General features: G+C 35.3%; 2 protein-coding genes across 7 annotated transcripts in view; both read right to left on the bottom strand.

Moving 5' to 3' along the window:
* LOC114737203 (187-kDa microtubule-associated protein AIR9) overlaps positions 1 to 5,899 on the bottom strand; it is a 49,355-nt gene extending 43,456 nt beyond the window's left edge. The window contains exons 1-4 of one of the 6 annotated variants that reach the window (XM_028925113.1): positions 5,752 to 5,899; positions 5,583 to 5,668; positions 4,386 to 5,276; positions 2,655 to 2,726 (exon numbers count right to left, since the gene is read on the bottom strand). In XM_028925113.1, coding sequence (XP_028780946.1) covers positions 2,655 to 2,726; positions 4,386 to 5,240 — 927 coding nt within the window. In that variant the 5' untranslated portion in view covers positions 5,241 to 5,276; positions 5,583 to 5,668; positions 5,752 to 5,899. Of the gene's footprint in view, positions 1 to 2,654; positions 2,727 to 4,385; positions 5,277 to 5,387; positions 5,407 to 5,582; positions 5,669 to 5,701; positions 5,720 to 5,751 lie in introns of those variants that run through there. The other 5 variants (XM_028925118.1, XM_028925135.1, XM_028925149.1 and 2 more) reach the window with 5 other exon arrangements.
* Positions 5,900 to 12,794: 6,895 nt separating this feature from the next.
* Positions 12,795 to 17,879, bottom strand: LOC114737239 (protein FAR1-RELATED SEQUENCE 5). Its single transcript, XM_028925158.1, has 2 exons — positions 15,346 to 17,879; positions 12,795 to 13,232 (listed from the first exon to the last, which is right to left on the bottom strand). The coding sequence occupies exons 1-2, from the start codon at positions 17,539 to 17,541 to the stop codon at positions 13,059 to 13,061; spliced, it is 2,370 nt and encodes a 789-aa protein (XP_028780991.1). The 5' UTR covers positions 17,542 to 17,879; the 3' UTR covers positions 12,795 to 13,058.
* Positions 17,880 to 19,767: the final 1,888 nt, after the last annotated feature.

The following is a 19,767-nucleotide window of genomic DNA, read 5'->3' as shown; positions in this document are numbered from 1 at the left end:
TGACTGTAAACTTAATTTCTTTAGTGGTGGCTGTGAATTTCAGGACTAGGAATCTAAGATGATTGGCAACGTTATAGTGCAAGATGGGCTGCACCTCAAGAGAATGAAACCAGGAAAAAGGAGTCACGAAACTAAAAGCTAAGTCTGATCTTACTTTGCCATAACAGACTATGAACTGTAGATAATATTGCTATTTTATGGGAGAAATCATACGAGTCAGTTGTAAATATTGTAAGAGACTTGATTAACATCTGATTTTATTTTCTCTTTATTGTAATCCCTACAAATCAGGCGCTTCTTCCTTCGTCTTGATTCTATTCTTTCCTATATATATCTGATAAACTCCATCAATGAGAATCACGGAAGAATTACTCAAATTACCCATTGTCCTTTGTTGTCGTTCATGGCATCATACATAAAAATAGTTGCCCCTACACTCCAGAACAAAATGATAGAAAGAAAAAACAAACACATCCTCAAGAGCCATCATGTTGAATAGTAATGTGCCCACATATCACTAGAATGATGCTATCCTCACCGCTACCTTCCTTATCGACCATATGCCTAGCAAACCATCAAACACTCTTGCAAGTCCTCCACAATTACTACCATCTTCCCTACCTAGAAAACACCTTGCCCTTGAACCCATCATTTGTCGTCATTCAAGAACCCCTGATTTTCATTATATAAAAAAAAGGTATTCAGGTCTATTCAATAATAATGTTAGTGAAACAAATTGTGAAACATGAAACTTGGCAAATTCATTAGAGCACATTATATTATTCAACTCACATAAAAACCATCACAATTATTTCCCCTTATTCATGCTGATGTTTGGGGACCACCAAGGGTTAGAACCATAATAGAGTGTAGATGGCTCCTCACTTTGATTGATGATCCTATGAGGATCATTTAGGCGTTTCTCATAGGATCATTTAGGCATTTCTCCTTCCAGAAAAATCTGAACCACCATTTGTCTTTAAAAACTTTCACCAACTAATTAAAAATCAATTTCAAATTAACATAGTGGTTGGAAAACATCAAACATCTTATATTCTTATAAAACCTTATATTCACAACGCTCATGTTGCTGAGAGGAAAAATCGGGTAGGCTCAGTTACCGATCAAAGATTTACAACTAGTTGCTGCATGATATGATATTGTAAGAAATAAATAACAGAATTAACAGAATGGGTGGTTATAGTCTGGTGGATATGAGAGGTAGTTAGAACATCGTTGCCTATAAATAGATATTGAGTACCCATTTGTAAAGCACACTTCGATATGATATGGAATAGTGCCAGTTCCTATTCTCTGTTTCTCTTCTCTATCTTTCCCTCTTCCTTGAATCCTCCCTTTCTCTCAACTCTCACTCTTTCTTCTCTATTCCCTTGTTCCTCTCTTTCTCATATTCAACGTACAATCCTACATCATTGTGCCTGTATCTGGGAAAATTTAATACTCCCTCCAATCCAAAATATAAGCATCATATAACTAACGCAATTCAAAAAACTAGTTAACATTGGTCAAAGACAATAAATATGTAAAAAAAAAAATGCAAATTATTTTCCTAAAAGACCCTTGTTTATGGAAAGGGTGAGTGGGAAAGAGAATGCGTGAAAAGAGAGATGAAAGAGAATAAGCGAAAAAAATGAGAGAGACATATAACTAATTGGGGGTAAAAATAGAAAAAATGCATTAAATGATTTAACAAATCTAAAATGAAGCTTTTTTGAGAAAGGGGGGGAGCCTTTCAAAGATTTGATGCTTATATTTTGAACTAGAGGGGGTAACTTGGAGAAGTGAAAACAGCCAATTGCGGCTCACAACAGCCGAGCCTTAGCCCTTGGAATCTATTAAGGAATTTGGCTTAAAAGATCTCCTAGATAAAAAAACCATAGGTTAGGTATGAAGGCAAAGTCAAAATTCCCTATGATAATATTGCAGCAATCAGTATAGCCCCAAAAAACCTTTCCAACACTACAGAACCAAGCTTACAGAGAATGACCACCATTTTATTAAAGGAAATATTGAGTCTAGGATTGTTGAGTTCGTGTATGCATCCACAAGACTCAAGTAGCAGATATGATTACTAAAGCTTTACCTAAGCTGTTTAAGAACTTGGAGGCAAGTTGGAATTAATTAACATTTACGCTCCAAATTGAGGAGGAGTGCTGAGCTGTTGGTATTTGGACGTGATTCTGGGCATAGGGTAAATTGGCCTAATTAATTAGTGGTTGAATGTGGAATTTTCCAGATTTGATCGTATTCATTAAAGAACAGATTTCTCTCTGTTAAAGCTCAGGTTTCTCCCGATTAAAGGCCAGATCTACTGCAACGATGAAATCCATGAAGAGGCATTATTTTCTTTCCTGCTGTATATATTCAGACATTAGGACTATAATTCTCTGATTTTTTTTTTCCCACTGATTGGGCATTATCTGCGCATATAACACCAGATCCACCCTGGCCATTTGATTCCGCCTTCTTCTCTTCTTTGCACAAGTGTTTTATGACCAATAAATTTAATCCATGAAATTTTCAGGCATAAAAAGCTTACACTATCAATTACATATACATTGAAAATTTTACCAAGTGCTGCTTTAAATAGATATTGCCCACAATAAATAGTGTCACTAGGAAGATCAGTTTACCTCCAAGTTTGAAGACAATTTTAGCCCATTAGCATTGAGGTTGCGAATTCTGTGCCCCCTAAGATCCAATCTCTGAATTTACAACATTGATCAAGAGTAAATAATGGTTGTGACCAAAAATACCATTACATTAGCTCATTGATATATAGATAAAGAGACAAAGCAAAGGAAGTTATTCTTCCCAAATACAGGGAGAGATTGCATTGACACAAGCCCTTGGGAAGAAGGAAATGGCAGTGAGTCCAACCAATAATGTCTACTGCTTTCTAACATGCAGAACATCAGCCTCTATTATAGAACTGATTTACTATTTACATAAAAAGTTCACCAGATTTGAAAGCGTACGCTATAGGCACACCACTTCTCAATCATGCAGTCACAACATACTCCAATGCTAACATGAAAACTGGTGATGAATGACAATCTATTCACTCCATAGATATCATAATTCAAATAACTAAACGGACTTAACCATAAAGTACATCTATTCATCATTGGATACTTACACAAGTTTTTTACCACGGTTAATAAAGCATACAACTGATTTGGCGTCAACTCTCGACAACTTACTATGCAATTTCAGAATGGAACCCTTTCTAGTGAAACTATGAATAATTTAACATTAAGCCTTATCTCATTAAGTGAAGTCAGCTCCATGAATGGCATGATGTCATCAAACTCTATCAACAATTAATTGTTTAGAAAAAAAATATCATTAAGAAATAATCTACCAATAATTAAAATTTAAATTCAATGTTTAAAAGACAAAATCTTCTACATCTATATACAATAATTCTTTTTATTGGAAATTGATTTTTTTACGCACGAGATTCAAATCCTAAAATAGATCCAAAGTCTTAAATTCAACTTCCGCACGTATAACTTTGGATAATAAATCCAACAAGATAGTTGCCCATCAATTGCATCTATAACATTACTGAAGCACGATAAGATGCAAACATACCAAGAAAGCACAAAGGCGTTGTTCCCTTGGTCACTAGCGTGCAAAAGAAAATTCACAAGAAAGAGGTTTTCATTGATACATTTAATTATTCTGTTCATACTAAAAAATGTGGCATGCCTTAGTTAATATTGAAAGATTTATCAATTATTTAGTTCAATGATAATAAATTATTGTATAAGAGTTTTGCAATTCGATGCTTTATATGATCTCTTGAAGCTGTTAGCCTCTTGGAGAATCACCCTCTGTCCTTAGATCCAGAGTTTTGCTGACATATTAAACAAATTCACATCTATTTTCAAAGCATACACAAATCTCCCCTAAGCAAAAAATCAGCTCAATACTTTAGTCTAATAATGAACTGTAAATTTTTTTGCCAACATACCCTCCAATCAAAATCTTTAGTTAAAAAGTTAAGTATTTAGGTCATAGAAGGGTGTTATAGTGAAAAAAAATAAATAAATAAATTAGACTGCTGTATAGCGTAACTTTCAGTTTCAATGATATCTAGAAAGTAGATCTTCAGAATGAAGAAAAGGCTCAAGTGATTTTAGCAAAATTTAAAGAAATCTATGTGATTTATTCTTGTCAATATCAATCATGTCTTCAGTGAAATAATATGGAGTGCAAAGTTGCTTTACTTGATTCAGTTATAAGAAGGCATAAGAGGCAGGGGGATGAGCTAGCATGTAAAGCCAAAATAAAACAAGGTCCCACATTTAGTTCCCAGCCACACTAAATTTTTCATTTGTCGCTAAAATGATGCTTACCACATCATCACCAGCTTTTATCTCAACCTGTGGAAGAACGATGAAATGAGGATCTCGGGTTTCAGGAATTGGTCCTTTCCTCCTTCCAGACAAAGTTGAAATTTTATCCTTAGAGGATGACAAGGACCCTGTTCTTGACGTACTGGAGATAGAAGGTAACCGTGCTGATGAGGAAGAAATTTTTGAAATTGTTCTCCTGGTTGACGAGCTGCAGCTACTATCCAATGAAGAAGAAGCAACCTTCCTTGAAGAAGAAGAAGAAGAAGATACAGGTGATGCTGTCTTAACTGATGATTTTATTGAAAACTCTGGCCCTGACACGTCAGAAGCAATGGATTTCCTCAGAGTCTGGCCCATTGGTGATGCTGGAACTGACTTTCTAGTCCCTGAGATGCTAGCTCGGGCTGAATGTTTAGTTGGAGATGAAGACAAAGAACCCCGCCTAAGCTCCGGAAGGGACCTCCTTGAAGATTCTGCAGCTGAAGAAAGACTACCTTTTTTCCTGACAGTTGAATTAATACAGTTTTTTGTTCTTCCATCAGACATCAATGGCTTCTCAACTAATCCTCCGCTATTATTTCCTCGTGCTACAGATATTGAAGTTATAGAACCACTAGAAGAACTAGTTAAACCGGATTTCTTCGCACCCAATGTAGAACCTGAAACATTTCTAGGTCCTCGTTTTCTGACAGGAGCATTTGCGGGGGAGCCCTTTGACCCCACTGCAACCCTAGACTTTTCAATTTCAGCAAATCTTTTCATGCCTTCTGACGAGGAATCAATGTGGGCTAATTCTGCAGGTATTTGGGGACTTTCTGAAATAACTTCACCAGATTGTCCTGAGAGCACCTCCATTTTCAACCCCCAGAGAGTTATTCAAAAGTAGGTCTTCTGATCAAACAATATAATAAAAGTGCGTTACATAAAGTGTGTTAGATATCTACATTGTCTGAAAAATCTTCAACAATTGGGATTAAAATGTAATATAGGCCATCCGCTCACCTAAGCAGAGCACAGCTCATCCGAAGCTTAATAACAAGAAAATGTATAAGGAGACAAATTCTAAGCATAAAAACAAAAGGCAAAATCATAGCATATATTAAAGCTTCAACAAGTTCGGAAGTTGGAAAAGAAAATACAGAAACTTGGGGAACTAAAGACTAAATGCTAGAAGTAAAACTGCATTAAAAGTTCTACCACGAAATGCAGCTTCTGGAAAAAAATTCCAAGCCGTTAAGGTTTGATCTGCGGGAAAGAAAGGGCCGGATAACATGCAGAAGAAACTGAAACAAGAAGAGCAAAGTGAGCACACGCACCAAACTCATTCAAAGGTTTACCATGGACCAATGCAGGATAATAGCCTGACCGGCAAAATGTAGAGATCTAGCGAATGAAGACCCTGGAGCTAAAATCGAAACTGAATTTGGACACGTCTAGGGTTTGATAAGCAGCAAGGGTAGCACATTTTGCAGTGTGGCACGAAAAAGCAACAGAGAGGGGAAAAGAGACAGTAACCGGAGCGGGTGAGCGGAAGTTGGAAAAGCCAGAAAAACGACAGGTTGTAGTGGGAGTTTCGAAAAACTTTGAAAAAATCTGCCCCTGCATGGTGCCCATATTTTATCCTAACCATTTATTTTTGGACACGCTCTATCTCTCCTTAATATTATCATGGATAAATTATATTTTTAATTTTAAAAACTATATTTTTTATTTCTTTAATCCTACAATTATTAACAAAATAATAATAATATTAAGATTGAATGTTACCAAAACATTTTCAACTGCTAATATATTAGTTTTAATTTTTAAAATAACTATAATTATTATAGAAGATCATCATTTAAGACAATTGATTTAAGATAAATAACTAAAAATATATTTTTAAAATTTAAGAGACAAAAATGGAAGCATAAAATTAAAGAACCAGATGTATACTTTAACCTATTATTATTTATAACTACTAACTAATTTACACCTACTACTAAAACACAGTTACAAGTATTAAATTTGTCATAAAATTTAAGCAATTTTTAATATTATTTATATTAATTATATTAAATTTTAACATCATATTAATTTATATTTTCTCACTACTCTTATTAAATATGAGCATGTATAAAAAAAAATATTTAATGCTTATTAAAGCTATTGAAGGTTCTAATAAAAAGAAGGCCAAAAATTTCTTCTAAAAGGCTCATGTAATATAGAGGGAGTATCAAATATAAATAGTTATTAATCTTCTAAATTTTATTATAAACATTGAATAACTATTTTACGTAAAAAGACTATTTTTACATAAATGGATAAAATTAGTTAAAATTGATTTTAAAATATTAAAATCACACTCACTAAAAATCATTAGTTAAAGATATTTAGTTAATAAGTTAGAAAGTTTTATAAGGATCATAAGTGAAAAAATTATTGCTTTAAGTAAAATATGCTATATTATCAACATGTTGGATGTGATTGTAATGAGGATTAGGGGAAGTAGTTAATAATTGTTAATGTTTAATATTATTTCAATAATAGCTAAGGAAGAAATTAAAATAAGATTTGTATTACTCCCATCCATAGACTTTCATATTTTTCTCACAAGCAAATAAGTATATTAAACTTTCATAACCACATCACGGTAGTACGTGCACAGCAGTGTTCTAGGACCATTACTTTGTCCTGCACTGAATTGTGACACTATACAAATTTTTCTCATCCCTCACTAAGATGGGGGCTTTCGTATTAAAGTCAAGCATTTCAACTAATGAAGAACACACAGTAACCTCTAACTATTAAGCAAGCTGATTTAGTTTATCGATGTCCCATTCAGTCAGATATTGTTCTAAATCAGCAAAAGAGATGAAGTATTTCATATACAATATTGGGCCCAAGTCGGCCCAAGTTTCCCTTGGTAGATGGGGATATCTCGTTCGAAAAAATTACAGGGTTATCAGTTTCGGCTTTGAATGAACTTTCTTGAGTCCCAACCTCATAAAATGATCGAGACCATTTTCTATATTCACAAGCCTCTTCTTGCTATATAGACTCAAGCTCTAGGTGTCATCAAACTTGCATGGAAAGTCTGAGGCGTCACACATACCGGTTTCCATAGTGACAAAATGAAAATTTGAGTGTGCTAAGATAGGACGATTAAGAAAAAGATTTAATCAAAATTTTCTTTTTGATTACATAGTCACCATTGCCTATTCTTACATTCAATTTCATCATGACTACTCCTAGCTTATGGTAATGCATTTTTCATCCAAATGCATTTGACACTCCGCCTCCAAAGGTTACTATTGTTAAAATGGATCAAAACATTAGTTTTGAGCTTCTGTCAAAATGTGTCTGCTCTTCGGCTTCTTTGTTAAGCCCTTGCCTTGGTGCTTATAGAAAACGTCCTGCTGATTCTCTTCAATTTATCCGGCTAAGCGACATAAATTGATTAGCTCACTCTCTATTATGTTAATTTATGACTTGGGGAGGGCTCAACTTGATCAGAGGATTCATGTCTCTTTCTATTTATCGCCATAAGAGGAATGTAAGCACCTTTAGATCAATTTCTTCTAATCATTAATAAAAAGCACAAATATTTTTTTTTCCTGAGAATGATCATGTTTCCTATGTGGATTCTACTAGGAATAGAGCTATTAGTGGCTTCTTTGATGTTTGTGCTACTTGGAGTAGACATTGTCCTTTAATTAAGCCTCATGTTGTACTATATTCTTATTGAACTTCTGCCAAAAAGGCTCATGACATTAGCAAGAACTTCTGAGGCCCTGTTTGGCAAGCACCCCAAACCATAGTTTGGGGAAAATGTTAGCCAAACAGAGATAGGAAATGTGAAACAATGGTTTGGGGTCAAACCATGGTTTTGAACCCCCAAACCATGGTTTCACCAGAAGCGGTCCAGAGTTGCTTCCTAGCTCAAATTATTGGAACCTTGCTGTGGGCCTAATACGGATGACAAAAGAGTCCCCTTTCCTGGCTCAAATAATTGATTCATTCCCCAGTCGGTCCCACGCATTTGCTCTTCCTTTCTTCCTTTGCTTTTTCCTCCTTCACAGAACGACTCGCTGCTAGTGAAGAAGTCACCATCCAGTCACGGTTTGAAGGCACCGGTGAGAGAAATCGTAGCTCTGTAGAAGAAGATCGCAGCTCTCAGTTGTGAGTTCTGTCCATAGTTTGCTCGGGTTCGTTCGCTGTGAAGCATTCAGCAGTGGTGGTTTGGTGAGGTCACGGTCGGTGTTCCTTGGCTCAGATCCGGCACTCAGGTAAGGGGTCTCCTCTTGAAAAATCAATTCTTCCCTCATGCGTTTTCTTCTTCTCCATGGCGTCAAAATTCTGTCTACTCTTGTCCTCTGCTAACTTTCTCGATGCTTTTAGAGGTTTCATCCTCTTCTATTAATTTCAGTGCCAATTTAGCTCAATTTTCGTTTCAGTATTTGTGGATTTTGGATCATATTTGTAATTGCAAATTTGCAACTTGCAAGCCAAAACCATAGCCGGCTCTGTTTCTTCTTCTACCTATGGCGACACCATGTATAATCTTCCATGACACTTTGTTTTCGACCTTCTTCTGCTTCTGGATAGATTTGCTTTTGTTAATTACAATCTAGGGTTGAGCCTGATTTATGGTATTTTTGGTTGGTTTATGCGTGTTCTGCCAACATACTCTGGTGATTTTTTTTTTGTTGGGTTCTGAGATCTGTTTCCATTATCTGACCGTAGTTAATTTTTTTTTTTCAATGCGGGCTTGGGGTATTTGGTTGGTGCTGATTTTGCTTGGTTGATAGTTGTGACTGACGTTTTGCTTCAGTGGTGGGTTGATTTTCATTCGTGGATTCATTTGTGTAGCTTGGTTTATCTGATTTCGGTTTGCTTCCATGGTTGAAACCGAAACATCGTGCTACTTTCAGGGATGGTCTTTGCTTTCAGGGTCAGAGGACCGGTTTTCGGTCCATATAGTTGACTAGTTTTTCCAGAGACATATATTTGTAATCCTTATATTTTATCTTTTGTAATCCTCTTTTTAATGAAATTATAGGATGTTGTATTTGTGGTAATTAAAATTAATTTATTTAATTTTTTTCTTGTCATGAAAGGAATGGGAACATAGTTTCATTTTATGTTGGGTTAAAAAAATTAATTACATATTATAAATACATAGATTGAATTTCTTTTTATTTTAAATAATACTGAAGGAAAGAAAAACGTTAATATGGTATTCATAGCTGATTTGGGTAACAATGACACTTGTTATTTCAATTGATTTTGAGTTGATTAACTTGTGATGACTAAAGAACTATAATTTTGCTATAGCATAATGGGTAAGGATATAGTGAAAGCTTCCTGCGACCTGCGAACCACAAAAGTGTTTATTGACCTGTGCATTGAACTAGTGTAACAAGGGGAAAGAAAAGGTACAAGCTTAATAAGGAAAGCTTGGGATATTTTTGGTGATAAGTTTACTGTCAAAACTAGGAGAGTGTACACAAAACCTCAATTTAAGAACAAATATGATTCCCTTCGAAAGGAGTGGCAAACATAGGATAGGCTGCTTCGAGAGACAGGTTTGGGATGGGATACTGAAAGGAATACTGTCAGTACAACTGATGATTGGTGAGAAAAGAAAATAATGGTAATTATTAAACCTTTTGATCTTATATTTTTTCTGCCCGAAAATAATGTGTTTGTTTAGGTATTGGGCCTTTATCTCTGTTGATAGCCAGTTCTATCTCATGTTTGGGTCAACTCATATGAGAGCTTTTCTCAAAGAATTGCTTTCCAGTTTGTTCGTCCAGAGTGAGGATCACAATAATTCCTCATTCATGCACGTTAGTTGTGAACTTGCTCAAAATAGGGATAATATTACATGATATATGTCACACGTGTTTTTTTTTAAATGTTTTTTTTTTCTAGTGTTACTTTTTCTTTTGTTAGTTGTTGCATGATTTTGTTTAGTTTTGAATGTTATAGGCTGACCTTTTCTTTTAAGTTTATTTAGGCTTTATTTAAATTAATCAAATGTGATTGGTTTGTCTTGTTATTCTTTTCTAGTTTTAAATGTTCTAAGCCGATTTTCTTTTTAAGTTTATTTAGAATGTACTTAAATTAAACGAATGTGATTGGTTTTCCTTTTTATGTAATTATTTTACTTAGTTTGAATAAAATTATCCTTTTATAAAAAATAAAGAGAAATGAATTGTTTATCTTCACTTAATTTAAATATAGCCTTGTATTTTGTTAAAAATTTTGATTCTAAATTTGATTTTTTTTTCATTGTATCATTTTTATATCAATAAAATAAAAATTATAAATAGATTGTGTTTATATTTTTTGAATTTAATTTAATTATATAATTATATAAAAATATAAAAATAATTAGAATTTAATCCACAATATGACACAATGGTAATTTTTTTTTTCAAGGTTTAAAAAAGGATAATTAAAAACAACTAGAAATCAAGAAACTTCTATTATTGACAAGCCTATTTAGTGTTTAACAAGCCATTAAATTTACACGGATTAAAGAGAATGATGATGACATAGGTTTTCAATGCATTTATATTTCGTGGCATATAAATAATTTGAACAAAAATTAAAGACCCATTTATTTAAGCCTAAGAGACAAGTCATTATTTTATTATATTTTAGAGATTTTATGAAAAGTGATTTATTATGTAAAGATTTTTAAAGATAATGTATATTAAATACTCCTCTAGTTAGAGCCGGGAAAACGGGCTGAGCCTATCGGGCCGGCCCGTTTAGGCCCTGAAATTATGAGGGCCGGGCTTGATATTTTTCTCTTAAAATGAGAAATAAGCCCTGGAGGGCCGAGGGTTTACAAGGGTCGGCCCTGGAGGGCCGCGGGCCGGCCCTTTTAAGCCCTTTTATAATTTTTTTATTTTTTTAATTTTTTATATAATATTAATGTTATTAATTTTTTACATTGTTAATAATATTTCAAATATTTAGTTATTATTATCATTTTAAAATTAAATTTAGTTTTAGACAGTAATTTATCCAATTAAATTTTTAAAAAATAGGTTAATTTGGACTTTAATAATGATTTGATTTATATTATATGCGTTGATATTTTTAAAATATATATATTTGATAATAGAATATTTTTATACTTATATAACTTGTGATTCTATAATTTGAATTAGAAATTCATGAGTTTCAACAACAATGTTTCTCACATTAAAGTAAAATAATAGTTAGATTACAAAATTTAAAAATAAAATTCTTATAAAGAAGAAAAACTTGATATTTTTGTTACGAAAGAAAATCATACTTATGAAGAAAAGTAATTAATTATAGTGATGATGAAGTTTCAAAAGATTAATGATAGTGTTTATTTATTGCACAATTGCATTATAGATAAAACTTTTAGATGTTGTTATCTTGTTAATGAATGTTTTAGATGTTCTTAGATGTTGATGAATATTTATATATGATGATATTTTATATTTGTAACTTAATTTTATTCATATTTATGTCTTTTATTAATAATTTTATTGGTTTATTTTTATATTTTTATAAAAAAATATGATAAATATAAAAAAATAGTATTTTTTCTTAAACGGGCTAAAAGCCTGCGGGCCGGCCCTGGCCTTGTAGCTTAAGGGCCGGGCCTAGCAAATTGGGGTATTTTTAAAATTTCAACCCTGGAGGGCCGGCCCTTTTAAGCCCGCTAGCCTTGAAGGGCCGGCCCTGATTCCCGGCTCTACCTCTAGTCCTTAATATAGGATCCAATTGTTATGTTGATTTTGACACTAAATATAAGACATATTTCTCATATTTATCAATTTTCTCTAAATTACCTTTATGAATACTCTTTCAACCATAATTAAGTTAAAAAGAAAAAGAGAGTATTAAAAAATATGATTATGGTGTTTTAAAAAAAACATGTCACATTTCTTACAATTAACTAGCTTACCTAACCTCTTTAATCTAATCAAATTAGTTAAATAGATCTTATATCACGGACTGAAAGAGTAAGTGTTTAATTTTATGTTTGAAAGATTAAATAAACATGATAAAAATTTCCAAAAATAAGTGACTTTTTAACGGAAAAAAAATTAAACAAGCATGCCCTTAGATGGCTACAAATTAAAAAAAAGTTAGCATACAAGATATAAATTCTTTAAAAGAAACTTGAACGCTTCATATGGTTGAATTAATCCAAGTAAACATCATCCACAAATTATCCTCAAGTTTTTTCGCCAACACAAACATCCTCAAGTTACAGCAGCGAAAAGTGAAAACGGGTTTAGAAAATGGAAAACGGATGACAAACCTCCATGGTCTCAGGAGATAATAACGGTCCTTCGTTGAATCTGCCAAGGAAAATTAAAAAAACAAAAATTGAAAAGCGGGGGGGGGGGGGGGAGTTTGGAGTCCGGAAGATTGTGATGAATGTGTGAGCCGCTAGATGTCTGCAATTCTGAATGCTTCATCAGTAGTCCAAAAGTAAGATACATAGTGAACCATCTTTTTAGAAATACAAGGGGCCTAAGAAAAGGGTTCAAATTACTGCAAATTCCTACGCCGTTACCTAACTGAGGAGGAAGAAGAGGAGAAAAGAGAAGGGGGGTGTTTACATAGAAAAACGTTCCAAAGTTCTTTTCTACTGCAAAGATAGTAATCTTTACAGTATCTTTTCAGTGATCCTCAAAAACCATCCTTCATGCCAATCTTGATGTTTTGCACCGTAACTGACAACTCCGACTTGTGATCCTCAACAGCTTTCAAAACCGAAAGCAAGTTGGACCGGTAAATTTCACACTTGCGGTTTGCAGATTGAAGCTCACTCATCAGTTCTCTAATATTCTTGTCCATATCATCCTGCTAATACAAAACATCAAGTTTGAATAACTGACAACATATCTGACCATATATGATCGATTATAAATGTACGAGACTAGACCATGGAAACAAATGGGACTTTCATTTACAACGAATGAATTAAACTTCCTCTACCAAATGCATGCAAGAAAAAAAGCGACCCGGAAGTAATCTATGCAACATTTTTAAAGATGAAAGTCTACAACATCACGCTTCTGTTCCATCATAGATAGAAGTTAGAGAGCGGAAAATTTACAAAATTTTGGGCTAAAAACTCAAGTACCTACAGCAATCATATTTTGACAGATGAGATGACCAATTCTCGTCTAAAAACTTAGGATCAATTCAACTACAATCGAGAATGCATGGTTTTAACCAACGAAAAAGAAAAAACTAAATTACGTGGTAATCTGTAAGTGACAGGAAGATTAGTTCCTTGGTGTTACAAGAGAACGTAAAACGAACTCCTAAAGTAGATACAATTGCACACAAGACCATGGGAATTTAATGGGGTCCCCAATGCTGTAGGTATCATATCATGGTGATTAAACAACCACATAAATGCGATAAAACTTGGGTTGCCTAGATCCAAGCTTCTGCACCACAAGCGATGGTCATGTCTCACCCAGATATATGGGATGGCATTTTGTTATAGTAAACTATGGCTCAACCAATTCAGTCTAAAGCACGTTAATGCCAAATAGTAACTGTTAGGGATTTTCATCCTTTTATTCTTGTCTCAAAGATCCAATTTTGTTCAATCATTAAATGCCTAACATTCTCTCAAACATTTTGCTGCATTCCTATGCTCCCCACCTAGCAAACATAAACTAATAAGGAAAAAAATCTAGTCAACATTGGTTGCTTGGAAACCCACGCCCCACCAAAAAAAAAACAAACCAAAAAAGCAAAAGAAAAGAAAAGAAATTTGTTTTTTAAACAAGATAGCCAGACAATACCTCATTCGTAAATCTGTTAATATGATATTTGATGTACATAAATATGAACTAGAGCAAACACAATATGTAACTGAACCTTGATTTGGGTCATGCTCAAAAACAAATCAATTAAGAAGGATAAGAATGCATGCCAAGAACAACTGGATGTAGTTATAGAACGGCTACAAGATCAATTGGCAAACGAAACTAAACAAGGGGGAAAAAACGGAGAAGAACTGGTGACAGATATTCATGAGAGGTTTGTATAGATGAAAATTCCAAGCGCTTGATCAAATGTGAATTTGGAAATCACGATTATAATTAGCAACAATAGGCTTCAGTTATTTCCCTGCCATTCTCTGTAAATAGTCAAAGATACGATTTGATTTGATTTTTATGTCCTGTGAAGGACATACCAGAGCTTATGAAGAAAAGTTGGGAAGTGGAATTGTGTCATGCGTATCCGAAGGCAATAGGACCAACGGTTTTCTAGCAAGCCACCCTTTAAGCTTGCCAATGGGACTCCACATTTTGAAAAACATCCTAGAGATCAGGAGCTACATTGAATGAGGGAGCAGCAGGGGTGTCCTTTACCAGAATGTGTTTATAGTTTATGGCACTTAGTTGATGAGATGCTTCTTCCTATCATCAGAGTGATGACGATGATATATTAAAAAAATGATGTGGCCAGGTTTTTCACCATTTATACAAGTTTGCTAGGATGTGTTTATAGTTAGAAGCGCCTAGCTGATGAGATGTTTCTTCCTTTTGTCACCCCCTAAAGAAAAAAGGAGAGATTTGGCTCAGTTGTTCCCCCTTTAGACAAGAACTTCCATAGAATTCAACCTTCATCTGTTTCCCAAGGAAATTTTAAACTAGTTTAGGCTACAACCTACAAATGGAAATTCTCATATGAGAGCTTGCCAGGTAGTAGTCAAAAGACTGACAACAAAGTCAGGTATGAACATAAGGTCATGACATCTATATATTAGCAGTGTTTATATAGTTACAAGGGAAAAAAAAAACAAAAGCCAACAAAAATCACAATGACTGGGCAAAAGCTTAAAGGTAGCCAGTCCTACACTGATAGGGTAAATGAGCCGATAAAATAGTTAAATACAGTCAAGACTAACACTGTCAGACAGGCAGAAAACTATATGAAAAGAACCTCTAACCTCCGACATATGCTGGCTCAAGCTTTCTTCATGGATCCCCCTTGTATACTCTCTATGACTTCCATCATTCAACAAACAACTCCGAACTTTTCCATTGCTGACGGGAGTTCTTCCATCAGTTTTTATTGCTTCAGCAACTCTTTTTGCAGCTTCTTGCAATGCAACCATTGCCATATCATAATTTTCACGAGTCTTTGCTCCTTCATCTACAAATTTCAAGGCCTCATGTCGGAGGGTATTATATCTAACAGTATGAGATTCCAAATAATAAGTATATACATCCGTAGAATGGTCTTCTAATATTACATTGCTCTTGGCATTTCTTGTCCAACGTTTCAATATGTAATGAGATGGGAGAGTGAGCACATTGGTTACTCTAAAGACAGCCAAAACATGTCTGCAAAGAAGACCTGAGAATTCAAACATTTGGCAGCTACAAGTTGCTTTCATCTCCAAAACATTGAATTTAACACAGTATGCTTTATGGTCCTCTCCAAATTTTGCAACATGATATGTAATGACCTCTCCATCATCCTCAGCCTTGGATGCCATGAATGTCAATGTCCCAACTAACTCTTCTTGGAATCTCACGAAAATTTTTCTTGTGTACAGCTCAGATGCTTGTTTTTCCATGGGAGATGGGGTCCTCAATATGGGCAAAGTATTCATTGTGTCATAATCAGCTCTTACTTCTTTCTCATTGCGACTTTCAAGTGCTTTCTCATATAGCTTAAAAAATTGATTCAAATTAGTGGAAGCATTGACATAGCCATCAAAATATGAGTTCATGCTATCGCTTCGCTGAGTTATGGACATTTCTGCAAAGAATGTGTCTCGCAAATACACAGGTACCCACTGCCTGCGGGAAGAATAAATTGACTGAAGCCATTCATGGTCCCTTAGATCATATCTATCAACAAGTGTCAACCAGCAAGACTCAAATTCCTCAATTGACTCAGTCAAGTTAACACATTTGTGAAATTCAGCTTCAAAGTTAGGATGTTTGAGAAAAATGTGAGATAACTTCTCCTGACATTTTTTAAAGATGTGCCACTTGCAGAAACGGTGACGAGTCTCAGGGAATACTTGTATTATGGCTGACCTTAGCACACAGTCAAGATCAGTTGTTATTGAAACTGGAGGACGTCCAGACATTGCCATAAGCCATGTCTTGAAAAGCCATACAAATGATGCTTCAGATTCATTTATCATGAAAGCACAACCAAACAGAACAGGTTGTCCATGATGGTTGACACCAGTGAAGGGAGCAAAGGGTAGCCGGTATCTATTAGATCTGTAAGTAGTGTCAAAAGTGACGGTATCACCAAAAAATGTATAGTTCATCCTTGCTTTAGGATCAGCCCAGAAAACGTTGCTCATGCACTGATCCTCCTCGCCTTGCACAGCATAGAAGAAATTAGGGTTTTCAGCATGCATTTGCCTCAAATAATCCAAAACAAGTTGAATATCTCCTTCCAAACTTCTCTGGCGATTATTCCTCATGTAATTCCGACAGTCAACCTCCGTAAAACCGACTTTGCTAATCCCTCCATACTCTTTAATAAGAGCTGACATGATTCTACGAGGACCCATTCCAGCAGCCTGTAAAGTGTCAATCAGCGTCTTAGCAGCCCCCGATATTTGTCTGTGAGAGCGAAGACAATGCACCTGATCGGGTGGAACCAGTTCGTGGTTATGTTCTCTAACAAACCCCGAAACGATCCACTTGCCAGAGTCGTGCATTTTCACAGACAAGGACGCTTTGCATCCCACTCTGGTGATGGTTCGTGGGCGCTTAATCTCTCTATCCTTGGTGCGTTTCTCATTCAAATTGCGGAAACCCTCCTTTGCGCAAACAAATTGTCTCTGTATAATAGCTCCATCACGCCTGGAACGGCGGGATGAGCTGACACGGGTACTGAATCCAACACGACGTGCATAGGAGTTATAGAAGGCCTTCGCGGCCTCCTCAGACTCGAATTCCATGCCCTCGTAAGGTTCAAGATCCGAGAGGTCACCCTCAGGAAGATATATCTCATTACTACCAATAGCACCTCCACCACCACTGCTAGGAGCGGGGCTATAGGCCAAATCGTCCTCATCAACGGTTTGCTCCATGTCCCCTCCATCATCGTCACCAAGGCCATCTCCTTCTCCTCCCAACCCGATGTCAAATTCAAGAATTTCGTTATCCATAATTTAAATCACAAATTGGAATGGAAGGGGTTCCCAGATGCCAAATGTAAGAATAGAATAGGAATTATATGGGATCCTTATCGAATCCCTTCATCGTATTAGCTCATTAGTGCAAAGGAATAGTGAAAACAGAGTAACTATACAACAGATGAATTTAAAATAGAGACTTCGGGAAAGAACCGACGGTCACAGGAGGACAGACGTATTTTCCCGGGGTGAGCAGTTCTCTTGTTCGGCGGGAAACAGTCCTTCACTCTGCCGGAGGGGCACCGAGTAATTATAACGATTCCGGGTCAAAGTAACCGGCAACTAGACAATATATGCCGATGGAATATCAGGTTTCCTCAGAGTTCCGAATAATTAATTGTTAAATATGCTAATTCAGTCATGGATGTTTTTGGCCAAAAAAAAAAAAAAAGTCATGGATGAGGTGCCAAGGTGGAATAGAGTACGAAGTAGAACGGGAACTGGCCGAAACGAAGGACGCCAGGATAATTTGATTAACGAAGCCCATGCCAGGAGAAGGGCACGGAAGTACCAAATAAGAAAAAATAATGACGAGGTAAAATGGCAACGAAAGTATCTTCCCTTCCCAACCAATAAAAAGGGTTCCTGGGCAAATTAATAATAATAAAAACGTTAAATTTTTTTTAATTTTTACAAAATATATTTTTAGTCATTTTAAATTATTAACAAAAAATGATGATATTGAAATCTTGAATTTTTTTACCAAAGATTTAAATGTTGATAAAATATTCTAAAATACTAATATATTAAATTTAATTTTTAAAATAACCATAATTATTATAAAAAAATTATCATTCAAAATTAATAATTTTAGAATTAAAAATTAAAAATATATTTTTTAAAGTTTAAGCACCAACTACCAACCTAAAACATTTCATAAAGTTAAAAAAAAAAAAACTAACTGTATATACTTTAGCTTAATAAAAATTTGCATTCAAGGACCTGTTTGTAGGAGTTAATATTAAATTTTAAAGTTAAAAAAATACAAATCCCCAAAGTCCAACTAGTAATAACGGGAGTTTGCAAAATAATTATTAATAATGGCAAGTAAAAGTTTAGCTTTGATAACTACTGTCCGCCAAGGATTAGCAGCGACAACTTTAATTATAATTATACATTCAATAGTGATAATAAATTTTCAGAGGATCCCTATAATAATTTGGCAAGAAAACTTAATCTTAAAAGAGTCCTTAGGGATTAACTCATAATTAGCTTATTCTATATGACTAGGACATCCTCACCCATTAAGGGCATGTTTGGCAAGCACCTCAAACCCAAACCATGGTTTGGGAAAAATGCCAGCCAAATAGCTCTTGAAAATATGAAACCATGGTTTGGGAGCAAACCATGGTTTTGAACCCCAAACCATGGTTTTATCAGAAGCAACTCTGATCTGCTTCTCGGCTCCAATTACTGAAAGCTCACGGTGGGCCCATCAACAGATGACCAAATAGCCCCGGCTCCAATTATCAGAAGCAAATCAAATAATTGCTCTTCCTTTCCTCCTTTACGCTTTCCCTAGTTGTTCCAGTGTTTCATTCCCCAGTCATCCACGGTTTTCCTTTCCTCCTTCGCTCTTTCCTCCTTCACAAAACGAGTCGCCGTCCAGCCACAGTTTGAAGGTGCCGGTGAGAGAAATTGCAGCTCTACGGAAGAAGATCGCAACTATCAGTTGTGAGCTCCGGCGCTCAGGTTCGCTGTGAAGCATTCAGCGGTGGTCGGTGTTCCCTAGCTCAGATCCGGCGCTCAGGTAAGGTGGCTCAGATTCGGCGTTTTCTTCTTCTCCATGGCGTCGAAATAGTCCCTACTCTTATCCTTTGCTGACTTTCTCGATGCCTTTGGAGTTTTCATCCTCTTCTGTTAATTTCAATGTCAATTTAGCTCAATTTTCATTTCAGTATTTGTGGATTCTGGATCATATTTGTAATTGCAAATTTGCAACTTGCAAGCCAAAACCAGAGCCGCCTCTGTTTCTTCCTCTACGTGTTGTGACATCGACCTTCTTCTGCTTCTGGGTAGATTTGCTTTTGTTAGTTACAATATGGGGTTGAGCCTGATTTATGGTATTTTCGGTTGGTTTATGCGTGCCATACGACAGAAATTATTCAGTTGGTTTAAGCCTGATATAATCTGTGATTTTTTTTTTTAGTTCTGAGATCTGTTTATCTAGCTCCACATCTCTCTTTACTTCGTTCTTGC

Source organism: Neltuma alba, unplaced genomic scaffold (genome assembly GCF_004799145.2).
Source record: "Neltuma alba isolate B1F8T4 unplaced genomic scaffold, ASM479914v2 tig00002763_pilon, whole genome shotgun sequence".
Taxonomy (NCBI): domain Eukaryota; kingdom Viridiplantae; phylum Streptophyta; class Magnoliopsida; order Fabales; family Fabaceae; genus Neltuma; species Neltuma alba.
This window is presented reverse-complemented; position numbering and strand designations above follow the sequence as displayed.